Source organism: Triticum aestivum, chromosome 4B (assembly GCF_018294505.1).
Source record: "Triticum aestivum cultivar Chinese Spring chromosome 4B, IWGSC CS RefSeq v2.1, whole genome shotgun sequence".
In the NCBI taxonomy this organism is placed as follows: Eukaryota; Viridiplantae; Streptophyta; class Magnoliopsida; order Poales; family Poaceae; genus Triticum; species Triticum aestivum.
Genome location: NC_057804.1, coordinates 66,824,012 through 66,846,833, shown reverse-complemented (window position 1 = coordinate 66,846,833; position 22,822 = coordinate 66,824,012). Strand labels below are relative to the sequence as shown.

At 43.4% G+C, this 22,822-nt stretch overlaps 1 protein-coding gene across 1 annotated transcript; it reads left to right on the top strand.

Annotated features, from left to right (window-relative positions):
- The first annotated feature begins 2,884 nt into the window (after positions 1 to 2,884).
- On the top strand, positions 2,885 to 11,627 carry LOC123091055 (flowering locus K homology domain). The gene is made up of 7 exons (XM_044512449.1): positions 2,885 to 3,111; positions 3,697 to 4,178; positions 8,203 to 8,449; positions 9,629 to 9,777; positions 9,870 to 10,148; positions 10,259 to 10,450; positions 11,177 to 11,627. The coding sequence occupies exons 2-7, from the start codon at positions 3,702 to 3,704 to the stop codon at positions 11,366 to 11,368; spliced, it is 1,536 nt and encodes a 511-aa protein (XP_044368384.1). The 5' UTR covers positions 2,885 to 3,111; positions 3,697 to 3,701; the 3' UTR covers positions 11,369 to 11,627.
- The last annotated feature ends 11,195 nt before the right edge of the window (positions 11,628 to 22,822 follow it).

Sequence of the window (22,822 nt, the reverse complement as noted above, 5' to 3'; positions counted from 1 at the left end):
TGGTCTATGAATCTGTATGTAATTTTTATTATTCTAGTGTTCTTTGTACTATCATGATTGAAGATGAATAGATTGAGAGTTTTTCCTGTAAAAAAAAAGGCCTCTCAAAAGATAAAGGCGAGTGAAAAAGATCCAGAGGTTAAGGCAGTGAAGAACAAAATAGACCAATGCAAAACTCTCAACAACAAAGGAGTGGAACCAAAGGAATCTGCAGGACTCGCACTTGGAGCGGTTGGCGGCCTGCACCGCCCTCTTCTTGGCGCGCTGATATGTGCGGCCCTAAATGGGGCACCTGGTTGTAGATGCTCTAACCCAAGCACCTCTCTCGAAACATCTCCACTATGCTTAACCTCCTAACCTCACGAAAATGTGCGGGTTTATCCATCAATTGGTCCATGAGTGAGATAGTTGCATGGATTGAGATGAAAACGTGCTCGACAAAACGCAAGAGCAACTGATCAAGCAGTTTAAAATAAAAACGATGCTATAAAAAGGGGCATTTTGGAGTACCATTTTTGTTTTCTTGTTTGTTGGAAGGCAACCACGAATGTTATTTCTTTCACATATATTTGCACATAGGTAGAACACTCAACCATGTGTTTCCAATATACTTGTACTATTTTTAGGATTTTGCTGATAAAGAGGGCCGTGTTTTGGTGCTTGGCTGTATTTGCACCCGGCATAAACAGTACATTAAAAAATAGAAAAACAAATCAGAAAAATCTGAATTTTTTTTGGCACAGAAGATGCTTGAGTATGCGGAGGGGGCAAAATTTCATGGACAAATGACTTGGACATTGTCAGCCGCCGCCTCCTCCTCCTCCTGCACCAAAAAAGCTAGGTTTTGTGCCTCTCGCCGGCTCGCCGCAGGTCTGCCTCGTCTCCGAAGGCCCTAGGGCCATGGAGGCGAGGTGGATCCTGGTAAGGGCCGGCGAGAGGGCTCTGTTGTTAGTCGTTCCTTTCAGATTTGTTAGAGTTTGTGTCCTGTTCAGGAAGACGAGACGGTGGCGGCTTCCTGAAGATGGAATAAAGGTCTCCCCACCTAGCCCCCGTTCCAGTGGTGCGTCTAGCATCGTTGGTGGGCGTGTGGAGGTGTGTCTTCGGCGGATCTATCCTCGGTGGATTTGCTCGGATCTAGTTGTTTTTTGTCTATGTTCGTGTGTCTTCGGATTGAATCCTTTCGATCTACGTTATCCTTCATCGGCGTCGGTTGCTATTCTGGTGCGCTGGTCCTATGGGGCCTTAGCACGACGACTTCCTGACTGTCTACTATAATTGTGCCCGACTCCGGCGAGGGAGGGGCAATGACAGCGGCGCGCCTTCGGCTCGCTTCAGTGCTTGTAGTCGTCGCTAGGTGGTCTATGGACCTGAATATAATTTTTATTATTTCTGGTGTTCGTTGTACCCGCCATGATTGATGATGAATAGATTGGAAGTTTTTCGCAACATAAAAAATGACTTGGACATTCCAGGAGCTCTAGAAAAAAAACAGCTCCCAATGGAACTTAAAAAATAGGCATTTGGGACACCAGGTTCTGATTTTTTTTAACTACCACCTCGAATGTCATTTTAGCAAGCAAATTTGCAGCTCCTAGCAGGCCCGAACAGATATGTAGCTTTTCTTTCCTCTTTCCCAAGGCAACTTGGGAAAAAGTCTTCTTTCCCTTCATCGTTGTCGGCGAGCCTATGAGTTCGCCTCCCCTCTTCTTGCCGCTCCGGCGGCCTGTAACGGGGAGCAGATTCCTGGTGGCTCGACTCCGGCTAGTAGATAGGTAGGGTTTTAGTGCTCGTAGGGACGGCGTTTGGACGGATGACAACACTCCTTCTTCAAATCAGTCTTTCGGGCTCCGATCCTCCTCAAGTTTGTCTGTTGGGATGGATTAGACGGAGCTTTGTAGATTCCTCCCAGCTATTTGGGGCGGTGAGGTTAGGATTTCTGACCGTGCATACGCGACGACGAGATTTTTGGTCAAGTTCTTCAGATCGATTCAAGGCTTTCAATGACGACAAGTCGACAACTACGGCTCCAGGGTGTTGGCCCTTAGGGGCACGTGCACGAAGACTTCCCGACTGCTATCAATAAGGCCAGGCCGGCTCCAATATGGGAGCGGCGACAGTGGTGCGTCGACGGCTCGTTCTGGCGCGGCAATGACCGTTCGGTGGTCCATGGACCTTGATGTAATTTTTATTATGTTTGAGGTGCTTTGTGCTTCTGATGAATCTTTATAATTAATCTGATTTTTTTTGCAAAAAAATAAAACAATGTGATATCTTTCGAGTTTGTTTGCTTTTTTTGCATTACTGTTTTATGAGGGAGCAGATGAGCCCGAGGTCATCTATGGATTATCCTCTAACACTCTCGCTATACAATCCAATATCCTCATTTACATGAGCTTCTCGTGGAAAAAAAATCTAACAGTGATGGTGTTTCTTCTTTCGGGATGAACTTTAGAAGCAGTATTTTTTTTTTCAAATAATACTTACTATGATCCATATTACTTGCCGCGGAGGGAGTAAAAAACCTTGATTCTTTTAACAACAACTAAAATTTTATAAAGAAAATATATGAGGTGCTCTGGGCAAAATAAACAAAAGCTAGGCCTCTAAAAGGCAATATTTTAGATAAGTATTTTCGGACGGAGGGAGTATATACTACTCCCTCCGTTCCAATTTACTCGGCGTTAAAAAGCAAGTGTTGGAAGCACTAGAGTTTTTTTATACAGGTCACAAAACTTATCCTTTTTTACGAAAATTTACACATGGAGCGTGGAGATGAATATGTTTTTTTCGTCAGATTGATAGTACACAACCTTTTTTTTTGAGCTTGTGATAGTACCCAACCTTTTTTTTTTGAGCTTGTGATAGTACAACAATGGGCGGGATCCGAGACATTTCCGTCTCCGTGGAAGACCGCGGGCGGCTCTCCGTTCTAGTGCGGGACGAGTCGCGCACGAGCTCCCCTCCCACCCTCCCCACACACACCAAATCCGCAGCCGTCGTCTTCCGCTCCTCCTCCGCCCCATCCGATACTCTCTGCCCCTCGCTGGCTCCCGTGGCTTCATCGCCGCACCCTCTGCCGGCCACCGCCTCCTCCCCTCCGCCCTCTGTCAGGTAACGCGATCTCCTCGCCCCTGCCGTGCTCTCGCTCACGCGCTCCCGTCCGAGGTTTCGCCAATTCCGCCTCGGGGTCTGAGAATCGAGACCTGGTTTCAATTTCAGCCCCGACGGCGAGGGCGAGGTTCGGGATTGCGGCGTGGTTAGGGTTTAGGGTTTGCTGTATGGAGACTCGTGTGCCCCGCGCTGATCTGGGGGACGCGGCTTAGGTTTTATTTGTGGGATTATGGCAAGGCACTGGTACGTTTGAAGCGGGTTTTTTTTGGGGGGGGGGGGGGGGGGGGGGGGGGGAGGGTGCGGTTCTTAAGCTCGATTGGATTGCTTGGTAGAATTCCTGCTATCGCATAAATGTTCTAAATCAAAGTTGTTGAGAGTCAATTATGCACCCTGCTAGAGCGTTCAAGGAGCCCGCGTAAGTGTTTGAAATGGTGCCTGCTTGCTGGCTACATTTACATCCTATCACGAGTCATGTGTATGCAATAAGGCGTGATACTGCTTCAGATTTTGAATCCTATATGCCGCTTAAAGTTCAGTGGTGGCTGTGGCGGTTTCTTACCTAATCCTTTTACTTTATGTCACCAGAAATTATGGATGAAGAAAATTTCACGGAACATGGCATTGGTGAACTCCCTCAAAATCTTTACGACGAAGAGCAACTCAACTCTTACGACAATACGGCGCAGTATAATGAAGAGCCCAGTGACTCGTACAACGAAGAGCCCGGTGACCAATTCGAGGAAGGAGCTGGGAATACATACAACGAGGTGCAAGCAAATTTGCTCAGCGAAGAACCAGAAACTCAGTATGATGATGAACCAGCAAACGTTTACCAGGAAGAGAATGCATACAATGGGGAAGTGAAGCAACAGGAAAGCTTGCAGGTAGAGGGTGATGATAAGAGGTGGCCAGGTTGGCCAGGAGATAGTGTTTTCCGTATACTGGTCCCAGCCCAGAAGGTGGGTGCCATCATTGGCCGCAAAGGGGAGTTTATCAAAAGGATGTGCGAGGAGTCTAAAGCTCGCATAAAAATACTAGATGGCCCACCTGGTGTAACAGAAAGAGCAGTAAGTATCTGTATAAAATCTTGATGACGAGTTCGTATTCTTATCAAAAAAATGCAGCCAGTATATTTCTATATTGTCAATAGTGGGTTTTGTGTGTTGTTTTCTTGCAACACTACCTTTTAAAAGGTTTTTCTGTTGATGATTTTTTTTTTCATTTATTATGAGCTGGTAGAAGGGGAGCCTTGGCGCAGTGGTAAAGCTGCTGCCTTGTGACCATGAGGTCACGGGTTCAAGTCCTGGAAACAGCCTCTTACAGAAATGTAGGGAAAGGCTGCGTACAATAGACCCAAAGTGGTCGGACCCTTCCCCGAACCCTGCGCAAGCAGGAGCTACATGCACCGGCTGCCCTTTTTTTATTTTTTATTATGAGCTGGTAAATCCCTATGTTGATCTATGTACACTACTGCCCGGTTTCCCTGCCACCCTGCCCCATAAGATACATTTGGAATGGTTCCCTAACCTAACAGTTTGGTACCTTATTTAGTCATTTTGTGTTGGTAGTTGTTTCGTGTGCTCAGTGCAGCGTTGTTTGCTTGATGCTCATTGACTTGAGGAATTTTGTAGTTGCGCTGGTAGTTGCTTGGTACCTCATTCCTCCTTTGGTTACAGGAATTTTGTAGAAATTCTATCTATATGATTCCTATAGGAAATTTCCTTTTGAGCCCTTCGGTTTGTAGGAATGGATTCCTATTCCTATGTAGGATTGCTTCCTATCCTTCACATTTCAAAGAAAAATATTTTAGCTCAGACCTAATGGAAAAGTTCCTATCCTATGAACCAAATGCCATCTCTTTTGTTGTAGGAGTTGAGATGCATGCCATCTCATTTCATATGACTTTCCTGTTCCTATGATATTCCTATACTAGGAACCAAATGAGGCCTTAAGCTTTATCTGAACATGGGATATAAATAGAAATTGTTTGTTCAACAACGAACATGCCTTGTAGAAACTAAAATACAGCTGTTGATTGAGCTACTTGTTATGACTTATGAGCAAGACCTTGTTTTTCTGATTAGTAGCAACTTAATACTCATGTAACTATTAGCATGTCCTTAACTAGTTTGAGATTTGAATGTTATATTAATTGGATCATCCACGATATTTTAGCAAATTTCTATAACAATGAAAATAATGGAAGTAATCATCATTTCTTGTTCTGCATCTCTGCAAACTAGGTCAGATGTGTTTGATGCAGAACAGCATACACACACTGGTCACTGGTGTTAAAACCAAGTATCAACTCACATAAAAAAATGAATTGGTAACTGTTTTGCATAGATATTGATCACATAGTTTTCAGCACACGCAAATAAAAAAATATAATATTATAGCTTAGCAAATTGGAAATACCCCTTCTGTTAGGGCGCTATTAGGTGTCACGTCTGCTGTGCAATAGCTATACCTCTTAGGGACATTAGTTGATTCCACTTTTTGGATATTCTTTTATTTTGAACCCCTAGTAAATCCTGCCCCCCTGTTTCCTTATATTGGTCAGCAGTTAGGATGCTGTATACTCCCTCCCCCTCTGTTTCCTTATTGTCAAAAAACGTCTTACATTATGGGACGGAGGGAGTAATATGCAAGAAACTACTTCAGCCAAAGATAACTCAACATCAGTTATCAGTTCTGTGTTTAAAATTGTCTCATCCAATATCGTTTTCCAGTCAACAAAACTAAGATTTTTAATCGATATTGGGTCTAGCTTCAATTAATGGAAAATAAATACCATCCTAGTATTGGTTGGGGATGTATCAGTACAATTGGGACTAAGTTTTTCTGTTCCAATATTTTCAAGTTGCCATTCATGGAATGGGGTATAACTGAAAGAGATTGATCATAGAATCAAGCAAATGTATCATCCATGATGCCATGGAAGTGCTTTTTCCTTGGTGGCAGATCACTGTTCTGAAAACTTCTTCTGAAGGAAAGAAGCCACATCCAAGCCGTGTACCCTGTTCATTTAGCATTTTTGGCATGATTTAGTTTTTATGATACACTACGGTGTCACTTGGCTTACCAAATGCCAGAATTATCTGTTGGTTTATCAAACACTAGACTATATCAGTTGTACCACTAATTCATTGTCCAGTATGTTCTATTATTGCCAAAATGCCTAGTTGGGGCTATCCTTGCTTCCTAAACTCCAGTTCATTAACTTGATGAAAAGTTAGCATAAAAACATTTTCTGTTTCTGAAATAAAACTCAAAAGTTCACCAAAGACAAAAAGAGTGGCTCTAAAACTAATATGAATCAAAATATACCTTTCATCAAAGTCCTGAATTGAATGGCTTTGATAATGACAACACAAGTGACTGTTTGCAGGTTGACTGCAGTCTAAGGACCCAAATCAAACCACGTCTCCAAAAGACATGGGTCTGAAAGTTCAGTTTTGGCCTCCTCTGCCGCGATCTAGGTCCTTTGAGTCTTGGATGAAGATTCCTTTCAAGATGCTCCATATATTATCTGGTAAAATTCCACGACCTGTTTGATTTTTGAACTGAAAGGAGATCACTGGGGCAAGGTTTCCTGCCTGATTGGATGACCAGCATTGTTCCAATGAAGACAAATGACCAAATATGCATTAAAAGGACAAGCGTGTACAACAGAATCATACACTTATATAAGTGAGCGTAAAACATACTACACACTTCAAAATGAGACTACATGATGAATTTGATGCTAATTTATCATCAGATGAAAGTAAGAAGTTTACATGCATTTGAAAAAAAATGCTACATCGGCATCCCTTTTTTTGCGTCCTTGTGCAATTAGCCTGAGCGTTTTGCTCAACGAAGTGCCATGAGTATTTAAATTATCAACAAGTGGACCAGGTTATGCTCGTAAGCCACTTGGAAAGATAACAAAATGTTGGTATTCTTTCTTATAGGGCTTTAGGATCTATTGCATAGGATACACAGAAAATTCGACCCTTGAAAAGGATAACAACTCCCATTATGAAGGATGTTGAATTTTGTAAAGCATGTTAACCACAAAAAAAAGGCAGTCTATTGATCACCTGTACTTGCCGAACATTGTTCTACGTTTGACTATATGTGGAGGGACTGTCATGTCAAACATTTTGCTGTTCTTGTGTGTGGATCCATCTCAGTATCAGATTGCATCTGCTGCTATTGAATTTTGTAAAGCATGTTAACCACAAAAAAAAGGCAGTCTATTGATCACCTGTACTTGCCGAACATTGTTCTACGTTTGACTATATGTGGAGGGACTGTCATGTCAAACATTTTGCTGTTCTTGTGTGTGGATCCATCTCAGTATCAGATTGCATCTGCTGCTATTCTCTGAACTGCTCACTGCTAGTGTTTACCATCTTTGATATAACTTAAATTAAACTGAGCTTCAGTAGGAGATCCATCTAATGATACTCAGGAGCATTATTATCCACAGCTTAAGAAAATGTACACCTTTTGACTTCCTTAATTGGCCTCCTTATTTGTGACTCTAATGTACTCCCTCCGTTCCTAAATATAAGTCTTTGTAGAGATTCCACTATGGACTACATACGGAGCAAAATGAGTGAATCTACACTCTAAAATGCATCTACATACATCCGTATGTGGTTCATAGTGAAATCTCTCCAAAGACTTATATTTAGGAACGGAGGGAGTAGCAATCAGGTTCTGATTGTTTAATTTACTAGATGAGAAATAGTTAGTGGGGGCTAGCTATTTAGATATAGAAGATATGTGGAGATACTATTAACTAAATACACCTGTGGGATTTCGTACATAATCCCCTGTGTTAGCAATGCTAAACCCATGGAGAAAAGTTTGGAAATTTAAGAAGTGATATTGATCTAGCAAAACATAGTTACGGTACTTACCAAGTTACATTCTTACTTAAGTTATGCATGTGTAACCCCATTCACTGAGTTCATCTGGGTCGAATGGTTTGTTTCTAAATAATTATCCATTATGTAATTTCATGTTGTGCTCTTAAAACAGCTGTCTTTAAGTGTTTAGTACTAATTTAGTGAACAATGTTTATTTTCCAATTTAAAGGTAATGATTTCAGCAAAGGATGAGCCAGATGAACCGATATCTCCAGCTATGGATGGCTTGCTTAAAATTCATAAGCGGATAACTGATGGTTCAGATGGTGAATCTGGTCAGCTCCAACGGGGTGCTAGTAATGTAGGACCAACACGACTGCTAGTGCCAGCCTCCCAAGCTGGCAGCCTTATTGGGAAGCAAGGAGCAACAATTAAATCCATACAAGATTCTTCAAAGTCAGTTGTCCGGATTGTTGGTAAGGCTTTTGCATTTTTCCATTTCATGTATTAGATTCTGTCTTCATGATATATGTGTATGTATATATATTGGTCATCGAGTTTATGCCTTGTCTTGTGACTTTGTTACATGCTGATCAAAATAAGAGAAAATGGTGATACTTATCTCAGTGTTTATACTCTATATGATGGCCCACATAGATGCGCATGCCTCATGTGCTCCTTCAATACGAATATTATGTGCTCCATGCCTGGGGTACAAACCATTCTGGTACCAAGGAAACTGGCCTGCTCAGAAATCAACTCCTTATTTTGAAGCATTCATTTGACACCAGTCAATTATAAAATCGGAGAATTCGACCCCTCACCCAAAACTACCATGATGATTGGTTGGTTTTGGTGACGTGGCTTCCCGGTAAGCCTGGATATGCTGACATGGATTTGTTTTTCGAACCATGCAGGAGAGCTGTATTTGCTATTTTAATATGCTGACATGACTTACAAATCCCCACCACGAAAAAGCAAACACATATATACAAACTATAGGACTACTGGGTAGGCACAGAATACCTGATTTTGTAGTTGGGGGTGGAGTTCACATACTAAGTGTATGTTTGATTTGTGCCTATATGTGCCGTGCCAAAATTTTGCCAGCCTAATATCTTGGCCATCATTTGGTTGGTTGCCTATGAAAAGTAGCCCACACCACCTCACATTCCCTTCACAACTCTCAAGGGCCAAGGAATCTCTACCTAATTTTTTGCCTAGCCTTGTTGGCAAAAATTGGTAGGGTGTGATATGGCACAAACCAAACATTAACCTAATAGTCTTTAAAATAACCCAGATCTGGTATTTCTGCTATCTCATAGGATTTGTGTACTTGAACCTTCCTTCTGCTTATAGGTTTGCAGAACAGCTTATTATAACTACATGCAAGATTCTTAACTTTTCTTCTCATTTTTCAATGTGCTCAGCTTTTTATTATTGTAGCATTTAGCATTTTCAAATGTTTAGAATTCAGTTGGTCCTCTAAACTGGGATGTTGATATTCATCATTGGTGACTGCAACTCTGCAAGTCTGGAACTACTTAACTTGAAAACTGCATGGGATAATTTGATACATTCGGAGAAGATGCTACGTAGCGTCAGCATTATTATGCTATATGCCTTTTTAGCTTAACATTCTAAATTTTTATCAGAAAATGTGCCCCCTGTTGCACTAAATGACGATAGAGTTGTGGAGATACAAGGCGAGCCTCTTGGTGTCCACAAAGCAGTGGAGTTGATAGCAAGTCACTTGAGAAAATTTCTTGTTGACCACAGCGTTCTCCCACTATTTGAACAGCAAGTAAGTTCGATTTCGTTTTGGCACCCTATGTTCCTGTCAATAATAAGTTTCTTGGATGCAGCATTTACAACTGTAAATTTCCATGTCAACAGATGAAAATGCACAGTGTGCAGAGAGAACAACCCATGGCAGCCCCACAGCATTGGGCGCCTCCTCAACCCTGGGTTCCTCCTCCAAACCTCCCTCCTGGTGGTCCAGGTTATGGTGGAAATCCACAGTTCATGCCTCCAAGGCCACAAGACAACTATTATCCCCGTCCAGATGTGCCGCCTATGGAAAAGCAGCCGCACTATGGCATTTCTGCATATGGACGTGAGGCACCACCAAGTGGTACTTCAGGCAATCAACCACCACTGCATGTGGCCTCTCAGGTTAGTTGTGTCGTACACCTGCACTTGGCATTAGGATGGTGGGCTGCTTTTGAATTGCTGCTTCCTGATATGGGAGGTACATACTGATTTCTTGTGTATTTCCTCAAAAGGTACATAACATGCAAATTCCTCTCTCCTATGCTGATGCTGTGATTGGGGCGGCTGGTGCTAGTATCAGCTATATCCGTAGGCACAGTGGTGCAGCAGTAACTATTCAAGAAAGCAGAGGTGCACCTGGAGAGATGACTGTGGAGATAATTGGAAGCGCATCCCAAGTTCAAACTGCCCAGCAACTGATCCAGGTCAGTCTTCTACCCATCCTCTGACCTGTTGTTTACTTGCGCTAGTATTCTCCAAAATTGTTCATGATTGCTGCTCGACTCATTTAATTTTCTTTGATATTTCTGCCAGTTCTTATTTCTGAATCCATTTGGGAAGAGTGCACCATGCATGTTTGTACTAGTGCTTTGTAAAGCTCTTGGTCGGCCAGTTAATTTGTTTCATTGATAAATCATGTTATATATAGATATGAAATATAAATCATGTTATATATTGATGCAACCGGAATTAGGCTGCAGTACATGACTAGGAGACGCAGGTTAAGTACTTATATTTATGTATGCTTATCGCTATTTACGACGCCAACTTTTAGATGCTGATAACATGTAGCAAAACAACATCGATTGAAGTTTTGGATGATGTAGAAAAAGAAGCATGTTTTCCTGAGCGTTAACAAGATGAGAAAGAGGGCATAGTGTGGCGTCAAAATGTAGAAATTTGATGCATATATTGCTTATGCGCAACAACAAAACACCGGCCTATGTCTGGCCAAATTAAAAGCCTAATTGCAAAGAGTAGCTTCATGGAATGAACAATGGAAATGGAGAGACACTTCAAATTGTTGTTGCTATTTATGTGTATGTCAGATCTATCTCTAGACGGGCTGAACACATTCAATACAGGTTGGACATTGCTTTGTTTCTTCCATTTAAGTTGACCTGTTGCTCATGGCCATTGTTTGCCTGCAGAATTTCATGGCGGAAGCTGCTCCACAAACCCGGCCACCGGCTTCCAATCCTCCTGCTCCGCCAGTTGATCCGGGTTACGGCTCTTACCCGCCGCCGCCATATGGGGCTCCTCCCACAGGTGCAGAAGGGCCTGCTCCTCACAATGGCGGAGGCTACGGTGGCGGCTCCTACCATCCCAGCTATGGATACTAGCTGTCAGCAAGCGAAATGATTTGCTCCATCTATATTGTGATGGTTGATTGCTTTTATTGTTGCCCAATAATTACATTCTTGGATTCCTGCCCATCAAATTAGTCAGTCTGGTGTATGGGGTTGGTCGTAGACTTTGGTAGTATGTTTACCGTCGTGACATGTGGTCTATAGCTGAGCTACCTCATTGGATACAAAATACATGTTGAGTTGAGTTGGAACAATCTGCTAAATTTGGAAGACTGGGTAAAACAAATTGAATCGAACTTGGTAGCTACCATTCCCAGGTTATCGAAAGTTGTCGTGATGTGTCCCTTTAGATGGCCGCAGTCCAAAAACAAAACAAGCCAACACGCATGCTACCAAATCCTCTACCATTTCTATGCTTCAACCTCCACTCTTTTTCTATGCTTCCACGACCACTGCTGGGAACGGGGCGAGGACTCCATTTTGTTTTTCTATGCTCCCACGACCATCACTGCTGGGAACGGGTGGAGGACTCCATTTTGGTTTTCTACGCTTCCAGGACCATCACTGCTGGGAACGGCCGAGGACTTGATTTTGGGACGCTCGTTGGTTTCTTGGACGCAAGCCCAAAGACGTTGCTCTGCTTATCTTTGATGCCTCATTGAGAAAGAATCGAATGGTGTGCGAGGCCATAAAGAAGAATGTGTGGACTCTCAAGATCAGGCCTACTACCGGTGTCTTCATTGAGCACATTTGGAAGTGGGCACCATTTTGCGGCCTTTGCTTACAAGGCGCAATTCCTTGCATGACCTTCTCTCCTATGATCACATGGTTTGGAAGGCTTGGTGTCGCTAAAGGTTAAGTATTTCGCATGGTTGACTATTCAAGGCTAAATTTGGACCGCCAATAGACTTGACAAGCGGGGATGGGCCAATTGCGGGCTTTGCCCCCTTTGCAAGAGAGTGCAAGAGTGTGGCTCACACCTCTTTAAAATGCCGTTACACTTTGAGGCTTTGGGATTTGATGGAGAAGCTACGTCTCGAGGACTTGGGTTGGCCTCTTGGCATCTAGAGGACTCCGTAAAGAATTGGTGGGTAAGTCAAACTGGCGCCGGCACCACGAAGAGGAAGGCCATGGCTTCGCTTATCATGCTTGTCTCGTGGTCCACACAGAACGAGAGGAACGCAAAGGTGTTCCGCAACAAGAGGGCGCCGCCAACAATTTTACTCAACAATATCATGTCCGAGGCAAATCTTTGGGTCACTGCCATATTGAAAAAATTAGGGTCAATTGCGTTGTGAAAATAACAATTCATGCGATATTTGGGTGGATTGTAACAAACTCTGTTCTCTTCTTAATTAATACGCCCTCCGTCCTAAATAAGTGGCTCAACTTTAGTATAACTTTAGTACAAAGTTGAGACAAATCTTTTCTTTAGAGAAAAGGTGATTGCCCGACTTTATAGATAAAGCCATACGGAGAGAGTTCACAACCAGCTGAGGACGACAACATAACCATAGTTTCACAACAACACCCACGTAGGGCAGCTAGAGAGGCAACAATTTAGTCGGCACACAAGCCCAAATTAGACAACGGGGCACGCAGGCCACCACCTACGCACGAAATGGGAAAGCAGCTACGACGAAGCGCCAACGACTGGAGAAGACAACAAATTGGCAGACGCCCGCACTCTGTTGATCCACATCTCCAGGCCGTCACGATCCGCCGATTTAGTCAATAATTTTCACTGCTGCAAGAATATAGACATTTTAAACAGAACATCAACAAGTTTATTTGGGAAGACACCCTCGATAGTAAACTTGTTCCGAGTGGTCCATAGAGCCCAGTAGAGAGCGCCCGTCCCAGTCCAAAACAAACTCCTAGAGCGACCATTCAGGCCGGCCGTCAGCAACCGAACATCAGCAAAGGAGCCAGGAGCCCAAGTAGTAGAGTACCAAGAGCGAACGCAACCCCAAACCAACTTAGCTAAGTCAAAGTGAAAGAAAATATGATTAGTGTCTTCGAGAGAAGAACACAGAGCACAATGGGCAGAACCTGGCCCATTCCTTTTCTGAATCTGGTCGGCCGAGGGTAGCCGGCCCCTGAAGGCCTGTCAAAGGAATATTTTGATCATAGGGGGAACCCTAGCCGCCCAGACATGCTTGAATTTCGAGGTAGTGGAACCGGAGATAATCCGGTTATAAAGGGACTTGACTGAAAACTTCCCAGACGCGGAATGGGGCCAGGAAACAGAGTCCGCCTCCTCCGAGAGCGCGGGGAACATAACAACAAGACGGTGCCAGTCGTCCAACTCTACAAGAGAGAGGGACCTTCGGAATCCCAGGTCCCAACCGTTGCGCGAGAACTCAGAGATTGAAATCTCGGCGTTGGAGCAGTACGAGAAAAGAACTGGAAATGAGGACGCAAGGGGGGCATCCCAGTCCACCAGTTCAACCAGAAACAGGTCGAGGCCCCGTCGTTAACCACAAATTTAACATGGAGGCGGAACACCTCCCTAACTTTGACAAGATCAGTCCAAAACTGGGAAGCCCTGGTCGCAACTGCAAACATGGGGCTGCCATTAGAGAAATATTTTGCTCTTAAGATCTCAAGCCATAAAGTACCAGGGTAGGCAGTCATGATCCTCCACCACCATTTCACAATGAGACACGTGTTCATGATCCGTGTGTTGACAATCCCAAGCCCCCAAGGCTTTTAGGTTTGCAAATAGTAGCCCATCTAACTAGTCTATATTTGCATTTGTCCTCAGTGGAGTTTCAAAAGAAGGCCCCTCTATGTTTGTCAAAACCCTCGTGGGTGCCTTTAGTCAGTCTGAAGAAGCCCATAGTGAACATCGGTAAGGAAGAGAGGCAAGAATTAATAAGGGCTACTTTTCCAGCAGAAGTGTTATATCTGCCACGCCAAGGTAAAACTCTGTTCCCCACCTTAGCCACCAAAGGCTTGAACTCCTTAGAACATAGACGACAGGGGGAAATAAGGAGGCCCAAATATTTGAAGGGAAAGGCTCCCAAGGAGCAATTGAGCAACTGGGAGACCCGCAACGCTTTGGGCTCGTCAACTCCAGTGACAATAACCTTGCTCTTAGAAAAGTTAATTTTGAGCCTCGACAAGGCTTCAAAGTAGAGAAGAATAAATTTGAGGTTGACAATACATGAGTCATTCAATTCCATGAGAATGATCGTATCATCTACATACTGGAGATTAGTGAGACCCTGAGGGAGAAGGTGAGATATCACAGGAGATATATGGCCGGCTGAAGCCGCCCTATCTAGCATGCAAGATAAATCACCGACAACAAAATTGAACAAAATAGGAGATGCCGGATCCCCTTGCTGAAGGCCATGACCATTGGCAAAGTAATTGCTTCATCCGTTCACAACCACCGCTATATGGCAACCAGACACCAACTGGATCAGTTGGTGAACAACCCCTGGGTCAAAACCCTTAGCAAGCAAAACATGGCATAGGAAATCCCAGATGACCGAATCGTAGGCTTTCTCGAAGTCAAGTTTAAGGATCAAGGCCTTGGAGCCCCTCTTCCTAAGATTGTGCACGATCTCATGTAAGCAGAGAATACCATCTAGAATAAATCTGAAGGAAATATGCCCTAGAGGCAATAATAAAGTTATTATTTATTTCCTTAAATTATGATAAATGTTTATTATTCATGCTAGAATTGTATTAACCGGAAACATAATACATGTGTGAATACATAGACAAATAGAGTGTCGCTAGTATGCCTCTACTTGACTAGCTCGTTAATTAAAGATGGTTATGTTTCCTAACCATAGACATGAGTTTTCATTTGATTAACAGGATCACATCATTAGGAGAATGATGTGATTGACTTGACCCATTCCGTTAGCTTAGCACTTGATCGTTTAGTATGTTGCTATTGCTTTCTTCATGACTTATACATGTTCCCATGACTATGAGATTATGCAACTCCCGTTTACCGGAGGAACACTTTGTGTGCTACCAAACGTCACAACGTAACTGGGTGATTATAAAGGTGCTCTACAGGTGTCTCCGAAGGTAGTTGTTGGGTTGGCATATTTCGAGATTAGGATTTGTCACTTCGATTGTCGGAGAGGTATCTCTGGGCCCACTCAGTAATGCACATCACTATAAGCCTTGCAAGCATTGTAACTAATGAGTTAGTTGCGGGATGATGTATTACGGAACGAGTAAATGGACTTGCCGGTAACGAGATTGAACTAGGTATTGAGATACCGACGATCGAATCTCGGGCAAGTAACATACCGATGACAAAGGGAACAACGTATGTTGTTATGCGGTTTGACCGATAAAGATCTTCGTAGAATATGTGGGAGCCAATATGAGCATCCAGGTTCTGCTATTGGTTATTGACCGGAGACATGTCTCGGTCATGTCTACATTGTTCTTGAACCCGTAAGGTCTGCACGCTTAAAGTTCGATGACACTTATATTATGAGTTTATGTGTTTTGATGTACCAAAGGTAGTTCGGAGTCCCGTATGAGATCAGGGACATGACGAGGAGTCTCGAAATGGTCGAGATGTAAAGATCGATATATTGGACGACTATATTCGTGTTGGGGAACGTAGCAGAAATTCAAAAAAATTCTACGCATCACCAAGATCAATCTATGGAGTAATCTAGCAACGAGGGAAAGGGGAGTGCATCTACATACCCTTGTAGATCGCTAAGCGGAAGCGTTCAAGTGAACGGGGTTGATGGAGTCGTACTCGTCGTGATCCAAATCAGCGATGATCCTAGTGCCGAACGAACGGCACCTCCGCGTTCAACACACATGCAGCCCGGTGACGTCTCCCATGCCTTGATCCAGCAAGGAGAGAGGGAGAGGTTGGGGAAGACTCCGTCCAGCAGCAACATGATGGCGTGGTGGTGGTGGAGGAGCGTGGCAATCCTGCAGGGCTTCAACAAGCACCACGGGAGATGAGGAGGGAGAGAGGTAGGGCTGCGCCAAGGAGAGGAAAACTCATGTCTTTGCAGCCCCCCAATACCTCAAGTATATATAGGGGAAGGGGAGGGGATGTGCCCCCATCTAGGGTTCCCTCCCTAGGGGTGGCGGCAGCCCCAAAACCCATCTAGGGTGCAGCCAAGGGGGGGAGAGGGGGAAACTTGCCCCCCAAGCAAGGTGGAGGCGCCCCCTCCCCAAACCCTAGGCGCCTTGGGCCCTGGTGGGGGGGCGCACCAGCCCACCTAGGGCTGGTCCCCTCCCACACTTGGCCCATGCAGCCCTCTGGGGCCAGTGGCCCCACCTGGTGGACCCCCGGGACCCTCCCGGTGGTCCCGGTACGTTACTGATAGCACCTGAAACTTTTCCCGTGACCAAAACAGGACTTCCCATATATAAATCTTTACCTCCGGACCATTCCTGAACTCCTCATGACGTCCGGGATCTCATCCGAGACTCCAAACAACATTTGGTAACCACGTACATCTATTCCCTATAACCCCAGCGTCATTGAACCTTAAGTGTGTAGACCCTACGGGTTTGGGAGACACGTAGACATGACCGAGACAACTCTCCAGCCAATAACCAACAGCGGGATCTGGATACCCATGTTGGCTCCCACATGTTCCACGATGATCTCATCAGATGAACCACAATGTCGAGGATTCAATCAATCCCGTATTCAATTCCCTTTGTCTAGCGGTATAATACTTGCCCGAGATTCGATCGTCGGTATCCCGATACCTTGTTCAATCTCGTTACCGGAAAGTCTCTTTACTCCTTCTGTAACACATCATCCCGTGATCAACCCCTTGGTCACGTTGTGCACATTATGATGATGTCCTACCGAGTGGGCCCAGAGATACCTCTCCGTCACACAGAGTGACAAATCCCAGTCTCGATTCGTGCCAACCCAACAGACACTTTCGAAGATACCCGTAGTGCACCTTTATAGCCACCCAGTTACATTGTGACATTTGGTACACCCAAAGCATTCCTACGGTATCCAGGAGTTGCACAATCTCTTGGTCCAAGGAAATGATACTTGACATTAGAAAAGCTTTAGCATACGAACTACACGATCTTTGTGCTAGGCTTAGGATTGGGTCTTGTCCATCACATCATTCTCCTAATGATGTGATCCCGTTATCAACGACATCCAATGTCCATGGTCAGGAAACCGTAACCATCTGTTGATCAATGAGCTAGTCAACTAGAGGCTTACTAGGGACATGGTGTTGTCTATCTATCCACACATGTATCTGAGTTTCCTATCAATACAATTATAGCATGGATAATAAACGATTATCATGAACAAGGAAATATAATAATAATAACTAATTTATTATTGCCTCTAGGGCATATTTCCAACAGTCTCCCACTTGCACTAGAGTCAATAATCTAGTTCACATCGCCATGTGATTAACACTCACAGGTCACATCGCCATGTGACCAACATCCAAAGAGTTTACTAGTGTCACTAAACCAGTTCACATCATCATGTGATTAAGACTCAATGAGTTTTGGGGTTTGATCATGTTTTGCTTGTGAGAGAGGTTTTAGTCAACGGGTCTGCAACATTCAGATCCGTATGTACTTCGCAAATCTCTAGGTCATATTGTAAATGCTGCTTCCACGCTCCACTTGGAGCTATTCCAAATGGTTGCTCCACTATACGTATCAGGTTTGCTACTCAGAGTCATTCGGATAGGTGTTAAAGCTTGCATCGACGTAACCCTTTACGCCGAACTCTTTATCACCTCCATAATCGAGAAACATGTCCTTATTACTCCAAGGACAATTTTGACCGCTATCTGGTGATCCACTCCTTGATCACCTTTGTACCCTCTTGCCAGACATGTGGCAAGGCGCACATCAGGTGCGGTACTTAGCATAACATACTGTAGAGCCTACGTCTAAAGCATAGGGGATGACCTTTGTCCTTTCTCTCTCTTCTGTCGTGTTCGAGCTTTAAGTCTTAACTTCATACCTTACAACTCAGGCAAGAACTCCTTCTTTGACTGATCCATCTTGAACACCTTCAAGATCATGTAAAGGTATGTGCTCATTTGAAAGTACCATTAAGCGTTTTGATCTATCCTGATAGATCTTGATGCTCAATGTTTAAGCAGCTTAATCCAGGTTTTCCCTTGAAAAACTCCTTTCAAACAACCCTTTATGCTTTCCAGAAATTTTACATCATTTCAGATCAACAATATGTCATTCACATATACTTATCAGAAATGTTGTAGTGCTCCCACTCACTTTATTGTAAATACAAGTTTCTAACAAACTTTGTCTAAACCCAAAAAATTTGATTATCTCATCAAAGCGTATATTCCAACTCTGAGATGCTTACTCCAGTCCTTAGAAGGATTGCTGGAGCTTTGCATACTTGTTAGCATCTTTCCGGATTGTCAAAACTTTCTGGTTGTATCACATACAACCTTTCCTCAAGAAAATCGTCGAGGAAACAATGTTTTGACATCCTATCTGCAAGATTTCATAAATAATGCAATAACTGCTAATAAGATTCCAACAGACTCTTAGCATCACTATGAGCGAGAAAGTCTCATCGTAGTCAACCCCTTGAACTTGTCGGAAACATCTTAGCGACAAGCTGAGCTTTCTTAATGGTGACACATACCATCATTGTCTGTCTTCCCTCTTAGAATCCATCTGTACCCAACAGCCTTACGACCATTAAGTAGTTCTTCCAAAGTCTACACTTTGTTTTCATACATGGATCCTCTCTCGGATTTTATGGCTTCGAGCCATTTTGGAATCCGGGCCCACCATCGCTTCTCCATAGCTAGTAGGTTCATTGTTGTCTAGCAACATGACTTCCAAGACAGGATTACGTGCCACTCTGAAGTAGTACGCATCCTTGTCGTCCTACGAGGTTTGGTAGTGACTTGATCTGAAGTTTCATGATCACTATCATCAGCTTCCACTTCAATTGGTGTAGGTGCCACATGAACAACTTCCTGCGCCCTGCTACACACTAGTTGAAGTGACGGTTCAATAACCTCATCAAGTCTCCACCATCCTCCCACTCAATTTTCCGAGACAAACTTTTCCTGAGAAAGGACCCGATTCAAGAAACAATCCCTATTGCTTTCGGATCTGAATTAGGAGGTATACCCAACTGTTTTGTGTGTCCTATGAAGATGCATTTTATCCGCTTTGGGTTCGAGCTTATCAACCTGAAACTTTTTCACATAAGCGTCGCAGCCCCAAACTTTTAAGAAACGACAACTTAGGTTTCTCCAAACCATAGTTCAAACAGTGTCGTCTGGAATTACGTGGTTCCCTATTAGAGTGAGTGCGGTTGTCTCTAATGCCTAACCCATGAACGATAATGGTAATTCGATAAGAGACATCATGGCACGCACCATATCCAATAGGGTGCAACTATGATGTTCGGACACACCATCACACTATGGTGTTCCAGGCGGTATTAATTGTGAAACAATTTCCACAATGTCTTAATTGCGTGCCAAAGCTCATAACTCAGATACTCATCTCTATGATCATATCATAGACATTTTATCCTCTTGTCATGATGATCTTCAACTTCACTCTGAAATTACTTGAACCATTCAATAATTCAGACTTGTGTTTCATCAAGTAAACATACTCAGTATCCACTCAAATCATCCGTGAAGTAAGAACATAACGATATCCACTGCATGCCTCAGCACTCATTGGACTGCACACATCAAAATGTATTACTTCCAACAAGTTGCTTTCTTGTTCCATTTTACTGAAAACGAGGCTTTCAGTCATCTTGCCCATGTGGTATGATTTGCATGTCTCAAGTGATTCAAAATCAAGTGAGTCCAAACGGTCCATTTGCATGGAGTTTCTTCATGCGTTTTATACCAATATGACTTACATGGCAGTGCCACAAGTAGGTGGTACTATCATTACTATCTTATATTTTTGGCATGAACATGTGTATCACTATGATCGAGATTCAATAAACCATTCATCTTGGGTGCAAGACCATTGAAGGTATTATTCAAATAAAAAGAGTAACCATTATTCTCCTTAAATGAATAACCGTATTGCGATAGACATAATCCAATCATGTCTATGCTCAACGCAAACACCAAATAACAATTATTTAGGTTTAACACCAATCTCGATGGTAGAGGGAGCGTGCGATGCTTGATCACATCAAGATTGGAAAACACTTCCAACACATATCACCAGCCTCACCTTTAGCTAGTCTCTGTTTACTCCGCAGCCTTTTATTTCGAGTTACTAACACTTAGCAACCGAACCGGTATCTAATACCCTGGTGCTACTAGGAGTACTAGTGAAGTACACATGTATATCCAATATACTTCTATCGACCTTGCCAGCCTTCTCATCTACCAAGTATCTAGGGTAATTCTGCTCCAGTGGCTGTTCCCCTTATTACAGAAGCACTTAGTCTCGGGTTTGGGTTCAACCTTGGGTTTCTTCACTAGAGCAGCAGCTGATTTGCCGTTTCATGAAGTATCCCTTCTTGCGCTTGCCTTTCTTGAAACTAGTGGTTTCACCAACCATCAACAATTGATGCTCCTTCTTGATTTCTACTTTCGCGGTGTCAAACATCGCGAATCTCTCAAGGATCATCATATCTATCCCTGATATGTTATAGTTCATCACGAAGCTCTAGCAGCTTGGTGGCAATGACTTTGGAAAAACATCACTATCTCATCTAGAAGATTAACTCCCACTCGATTTAAGTGATTGTGGTATTCAAACAATCTGAGCACAAGCTCAACGATTGAGCTTTTCTCCCTTAGTTTGCAGGCTAAGAAACTCGTTGGAGGTCTTATACCTCTTAACGTGGGCATGAGCCTAAAATCCCAATTTCAGCCCTCGAAACATCTCATATGTTTCGCGATGTTTTGAAATCATCTTCGGTGCCTCAACTCTAAACCGTTTAACATTACTGAACTATCACGTAGTTATCAAAACGTGTGTGTCAGATGTTCGCAACATCCACAGACGACGTTCGAGGTTCAGCACACTGAGCGGTGCATTAAGGACATAAGCCTTCTTCGAAGCAAGAGGACAATCCTCAGTTTACGGACCTAGTCCGCATAATCTCTACTATCAACTTTCAACTGAATTTCTCCAGGAACATATCTAAACAGTAGAACTAAAGTGCGAGCTTACGACACAATTTGCAAAGACCTTTTGACTATGTTCAGGATAATTGAGTTCATCTTATGAACTCCCACTCAGATAGACATCCCTCTAGTCATCTAAGGGATTACATGATCCGAATCAACTAGGCCGTGTCCGATCATCACGTGAGACGGACTAGTCATCATCGGTGAACATCTTCATGTTGATCGTATCTACCATACGACTCATGCTCGACCTTTCGGTCTCTTGTGTTCCGAGGCCATGTCTGTACATGCTAGGCTCGTCAAGTCAACCTAAGTGTTTCGCGTGTGTAAATCTGGCTTACACTCGTTGTATGTGAACGTTAGAATCTATCACACCCGATCATCACATGGTTCTTCGAAGCAACGAACTTTCGCAACGGTGCACAGTTAGGGGGAACACTTTCTTGAGATTTTAATGAGGGATCATCTTATTTACTATCGTCGTTCTAAGCAAATAAGATGCATAAACATGATAAACATCACATGCAATCAAAAAGTGACATGATATGGCCAATACCATTTTGCTCCTTTTGATCACCATCTTCAGGGCTCCATGATCATCATTATCACCGGCATGACACCATGATCTCCATCATCGTGTCTCCATGAAGTTGTCTCGCCAACTATTACTTCTACTACTATGGCTAACGGTTTAGCAATAAAGTAAAGTAATTACATGGCGTTGTTCATTGACACGCATGTCATACAATAAATTAAGACAACTCCTATGGCTCCTGCCGGTTGTCATACTCATCGACATGCAAGTCGTGATTCCTATTACAAGAACATGATCAATCTCATACATCACATATCATTCATCACATTCTTTTTGGCCATATCACATCACATAGCATACCCTGCAAAAACAAGTTAGACGTCCTCTAATTGTTGTTTGCATGTTTTACGTGGCTGCTATGGGTTTTTAGCAAGAACGTTTCTTACCTACGCAAAAACCACAACGTGATATGCCAATTGCTATTTACCCTTCATAAGGACCCTTTTCATCGAATCCGATCCGACTAAAGTGGGAGAGACTGGCACCCGCTAGCCACCTTATGCAACAAGTGCATGTCAGTCGGTGGAACATGTCTCACGTAAGTGTACATGTAAGGTCGGTCCGGGCCACTTCATCCCACAATACCGTCGAAACAAGATTGGACTAGTAACGGTAAGCATATTGAACAAAATCAACACCCACAACAACTTGTGTTCTACTCGTGCATAGAAACTATGCATAGACCTAGCTCATGACGCCACTGTTGGGGAACGTAGCAGAAATTCAAAAAATTTCTATGCATCACCAAGATCAATCTATGGAGTAATCTAGCAACGAGGG